The 5758-nt window shown below is 43.4% G+C and overlaps 1 protein-coding gene across 1 annotated transcript; it reads right to left on the bottom strand.

Annotated features, from left to right (window-relative positions):
• LOC107628069 lies at positions 3811-4293 on the bottom strand. Its single transcript, XM_016330877.1, has one exon. It carries the CDS (start codon positions 4291-4293, stop codon positions 3811-3813), a length of 483 nt encoding a protein of 160 aa, XP_016186363.1.

Here is a 5758-nt window from a genome sequence, read left to right as displayed (position 1 = left end):
GCGCGCCAGGTGCGCGCACGCGCCCATGCGGAAATTTCCAAAGCTTAATCCTCATGCTTCCTTCCTTTGTACCTGTCTTCCTTCTCTCTTTCGGCCCATTCCTACTCTATATCCTGAAACCACTTAACACACAAGTCACGGCATCGAATGGCATCAAGAGAAGATTAGAAATGTATTTATTTTAGTGCAAAATAAGCATGTTTTCATTCATGAGGCAAAACTAAGGAAGGAATGCAAAATCTTGTATTTTCATATAGAAAGTGTGTGGAATCATTGATAAAACCCCTGAAATTAACACAAGATAAACCCTCAAATTGGGGTTTGTCAACCTCCCCACACTTAGATTCTAGCATGTCCTCATGCTTAGAGAAATGCAAAGAAACACAGAAGACCGAGGGATCACAAAAGTATAAGACTCATGAAGTGCAACCTACTTACATGCATGCAACTATGACTAGTGCTACTATCCACTTGGTTGGGAACAAATTAGCCTTCTTAGGACATATGCGAGCACATGGGGTACGATGGTGGCCAAAGCATAGGACTTGCCACGTTCTAAGCATCAAATGCAATATGCGCAACCTTGCATGAGGAATGCTCGCGAGAGCCGGGAATTAAAGGATTGAGCATCGAACCCTCACCGGAAGTGTTTGCACTCTAATCACTCGGTGTTTAGGGTTTATTCTCTCAATTCTCTCCTAATCATGCTTTCCAAGAATTGTTTTTCATCTAACAATCAACAATTATTCAATGCATGCATACAATTATCATGAGGTCTTTTCCTTAGGTTGTAATGGGGTTAGGGTCAAGGTAGGGTCATATATGGCTAGTGGACTTAGGATTTGAATCTTTGATTAACTTAAACTTTCCCACCTAACCTATATAATGACCTATACAATTAAGTACTATCCTAACTACCCATTCCTCACTTTTCCACATACTCATGCATTTTCTTTTCGTTTCACAATACTTATGCATTGATTCCTCTTGAGCTTCACTTTGGGGCATTTTGTCCCCTTTTTATTATTATTTTTTTTCTTTTTCTATTTTTCTTTTCTTTTCCATATTGTTCTTTTTTTTTCTTTTGTTCTTTTGTTTTTCTCAATTTTTTTTTATATACAAGAGCGTCAATGCGTAAGGTTTTACATTTGATCAATTCATGAGTATGTACCCAATTCCCAATATTTCGATAATAATACAAAATACCCTTTTATCCACCCAATGCCCCAAGGTTCCCACACTTGAATGATACTCACACACACTAGCCTAAGCTAATCAAAGATCCAAATAAGGACTTTTATTGTTTTCCGCTTTAAGGCTTGTAATGTGCTAAATTAAGAACAAAGTGGGTTAATCGTAGGCTCAAGTTTGGCTAACAAAGGAAGATAGAAGGTAAGGCCGTTTGGGTGAGTGAGCTAATGAAATGATGGCCTCAATCATATAAATGCATGAATATACCAAATAATGGACATAAAGAGTCAAACAAATCAAAGATCACAATCATAGAAGGAGAATAATGCACACAAGAAGGAAAAATAAGTGGTTATAAGATGTAACCACACCATTAGGCTCAAATCTCACAAGCTTGTGTTCTTAGCTCAAAACCATGTTCCAAAATATAATTCTTCATGCAACTTTGGCATCAAAGCATTTAAAATTTGCAATGCCATGGTTGCCCCAAAGTGTTGGTTTCCTAAGAGAGAATTTCATTGTTCCAACCAAGCAGACTTATCATGCGAATGGTGCTAACTAAAACCTAATCATGCAACCTATTCTAATTTATTCAGATTTATTCAGATGTTACCTACGGAGATCGGTCGGCCGACCTCCCCACACTTAAAACTTAGCACGGTCCTTCGTGCTAGAGGTTAGGCGCAGTGGGTGGTGGAGCTCCGAGTGTGCCATATCTCCAACGCCATTGCTATCTCCGCTTGAAGTTGCGGTGGAGGTGGAGATATCGGGTTCCTCCATAGGAGGGGTGAGTATGCTTAGAAGCTTCTTCACATGAGCATAGCGGCGTTGGTTACGCCTCTCATAGCGGTCTAATTTGTGGTGAAGGTCTTCAAGGCGTTGGGCGGCCGATTTTTGTGATGTAGATGAAGTGGTGGCGTGGCCAGTTGGTGTGGGTAGTTCAATGTCCTTGGTGACTTCCGGAGGCTTGAGGCATCTCTTGGTCAGAATGATATCACCATCGACCGGTATTGAGGTTCGCCTATCTTTAGTCTCCCGGTTGACGCCGGCTTTCGCAACTAATGCCGTCACTAAAGCGGGGAATGGTAGATTTCCCTTGGCATGAATGCGCCCCATGGATTGGCGGATGGCATGCGGAACGTCGACCGGTTTCTCGGTCAAGATGCACCATATCAATAAGGCAAGCTCGGCGGTGATGGATGACCCATGTGTGCTTGGGAGCACGTAGTGAGCTAGAATTTGGGCCCATGCCGTGGCTTCTTGAGTGAGGTGGCGGACATCTAAACCCTTGGGTCTTCGCTTTATGGTCCCCCGAATCCAATATGCGTCGGGTAAAGCAATGACGCGGAGGATCGCGCTCCAATCGAATGCGCGGTCAACGCATGTAGCCAAGACTTCTTGGTAGGCGTCATATGCATCCGTGGATGGTGCAATCCCAAGGACTTCTCGGATGGTTTCCACTGTGACCGACACTTGTTTTCGGCGCACAAATATTGATGTGAGATGAGGTGAGTGGAAGTTGGAGTAGAATTCTACCACCCAAGAGAGATTGGCCTCCGTTGGTTGCCTCAAGAGGAACCTCCAATGCCTCCGGTCAATGTGTGGCATCACAATCGGACTGAGGTGAGCCGGTAAGACTAGGAGGGGTTCCGGATGGTAATTTCTTTCAATAATTCTGGAGTAAACAAGTTCGCAGTAGCGGTTGGGAAACTTGTTTGAATCCTTTGGAGGGTTGTCCTTCTCGAGAACGTCAACGGGGCCCTTGGTCTTCTTCAGGAGGGGCCTGGCCGTTAGTTCTTGGCGTGCTTTATTGGAAGCTGGCTTCTTGGGGCCTTTCCTGTTGTCCTTTCTGATGACCATCCTGTGGAAGCAAGAAAGGGAAAACATCAAACTCAAAGAAGTGGAGGTACATGAGCTCTATGTAATGAAAAGTTATGCCATAAAATATGGGTATCTTTGTTACATGACAGCTGCAACATGTAACTAAGATAATGTGTGAAGAGCAAGGCAAATTATTTTCATGTAGTGCAAGGGTAGTTTAAGCATGCAAGTAAGAGGCATGAGAAGCATACACCCTTAGGGACCATAAATGGGAGGCAAGCCAAGAGAATGGAAAGAATGGTTTGTGGAAAGTGGGGGTGCACTCAAAAGTGATTGGTGAGAGGCAAGGTAGTCACAATGAGTGCAAAATTCAAGTGTGCCTTTCATCGAACACTTGGTGTGCATCCTTCAAGTAGTATGTGATTGTGTGAAAATGAGAGCAATGTAACTTTCCACAATCCATTATTAATGATTATAGTGCATATTGATTGCAAGAAAATTAAGCAACACCATTCATCTATTCATGTAAGTGATTTTGGGGACGCGCAGAGGGGTGGGTTTTTTTTTCTAAATTTGCAAGTGTTTACACCACTTTTGACATTTCAACAACCCCCCCCATACAGCCACCTAAGCACTATAGCAAATGAAGTCAACAAATGAAGGGGGGTGTCTATGTACAAACATGAAGTCAAGTGTCTTTGTACAAGTCTCAAAGGAAGATCTTACCATGGTGGGGTGTCTCCCACCTAGCACTTTTGTTTAACGTCCTTAAGTTGGACTTTCAGTAGCTTATAGTGTTTATTCAAGAGTTGCATCCTTCAAGAGGAACACTTCAACTTCCTTGGCGTTCTTCCTTTGCTCACCATGATACAATTTGAGACGGTGCCTGTTTACCTTGAAGATGTCCGGGCTTGATGGGTGGCGCAAGTGGTAGACTCCATAAGGTTCTACTTTCTCCACTTGGTAGGGCCCATCCCACCTTGATCTAAGTTTTCCGGGTAGTAATCGCAACCTTGAATTGTAGAGAAGGCCTAGGTCACCGGGTTGGAATTCTCTTCTTCTAATGTTCTTGTCATGGATGGCTTTCAACTTTTCCTTATAAAGTCTGGAGTTGTCGTAAGCTTCCAATCTCATACATTCTAATTCTGCCAATTGAAGCTTTCTCTCTACTCCGGCTCCATCCAAGCTCATATTACACTCCTTTACGGCCCAATAAGCTTTGTGTTCAATCTCCACCGGTAAGTGACATGCTTTACCATATACAAGCCGGAAGGGGCTCATGCCAATGGGTGTCTTGTAAGCCGTTCGATAGGCCCACAGTGCATCGGAGAGTTTAGTGCTCCAATCTTTCCTATTCGGCTTTACAATCCTTTCCAACACATGCTTGATTTCCCGGTTAGAGACTTCGGCTTGGCCGTTTGTCTGAGGGTGGTAAGCCGTGGCGACTTTGTGGATGATGCCATATTTTCTCATGAGGCCATCTATTCTTTTGTTGCAAAAGTGGGATCCTTGGTCACTTATGATTGCTCTTGGGGCGCTAAAGCGACAAATGATATTGTTCCTCACAAAAGAATGCACAACATTAGCGTCATCCGTTCGGGTGGGGATTGCCTCCACCCATTTTGACACATAATCGACGGCTAGCAAGATGTAGAGAAAGCCATTGGAATTTGGAAATGGTCCCATGAAGTCGATTCCCCATACGTCAAAGATTTCGCAAAAAGCATATTTTGTTGGGGAATTTCGTCCTTCTTGGAAATATCTCCAAACCTAATACATTGGGGACAAGATTTGCAATAGAGGGAAGCATCTTTGAGAAGAGTTGGCCACCAAAATCCACAATCAAGGATTTTTCTTGCCGTTCTTTGGGGCCCGTAGTGACCACCTCCTTCGGAAGCATGGCAAGCGTCCAAGATTGCTTGGAATTCGGTTTGAGGTATGCACCGTCGCACTATTTGGTCCGCTCCACACCTCCACAAATAGGGATCATCCCAAATATAGTATTTGGATTCGCTTTTCAGCTTATCCTTTTTGTGTTTGTTGAGATTGGGAGGGAAAGTGCGTGAAACCAAATAGTTTGCTATTGGGGCATACCAAGGAACCACTTCCGAGATTGCATGCAAGGCATCTAAAGGAAAGGAATCATTGATAGGAGTGGTGTCGCCTTTTGTGTGTTCGAGGCAACTTAAATGGTCCGCCACTAGGTTTTAGGAACCGCTCCTATCTTTGATTTCCAAGTCAAATTCTTGTAATAAGAGTTGGTGCATCTTTCTAAGACTTTTTCAAGGTTACCTAGGCAATGCTCAAATGACTCACCATACACACTAAAATCATCCATGAAAACTTCCATCGATTGCTCTAGAAAGTCCGCAAATAAGCTCATCATGCATCTTTGAAACGTTGCCGGTGCATTGCATAGGCCAAATGGCATACGCTTGTAGGCGTACGTTCCAAAGGGGCAAGTAAATGTGGTTTTTTCTTGGTCTTCTAGAGCAATATGAATTTGGAAGTATCCGGAGTAGCCATCAAGAAAACAATAGTATGATTTACCGGCTAACCGATCAAGCATTTGATCGATAAATGGTAGTGGAAAATGATCTTTTCTTGTGGCCGAATTCAATCTTCGGTAGTCTATGCATACTCTCCAAGAATTCTGCACTCTTGTTGCTATGAGTTCACCACTTTCATTTTTGATGGTTGTCACTCCGGACTTCTTTGGCACTACTTGGACCGGGCTTACCCATTC

The sequence above is a fragment of the Arachis ipaensis genome, chromosome B02 (genome assembly GCF_000816755.2).
Source record: "Arachis ipaensis cultivar K30076 chromosome B02, Araip1.1, whole genome shotgun sequence".
Lineage (NCBI taxonomy): Eukaryota > Viridiplantae > Streptophyta > Magnoliopsida > Fabales > Fabaceae > Arachis > Arachis ipaensis.
This window is presented reverse-complemented; position numbering and strand designations above follow the sequence as displayed.

Excerpts from the sequence above, each read along its gene's own strand:
- LOC107628069 (XM_016330877.1), bottom strand. The coding sequence starts at position 4,293 with ATGAGCCCCTTCCGGCTTGTATATGGTAAAGCATGTCACTTACCGGTG.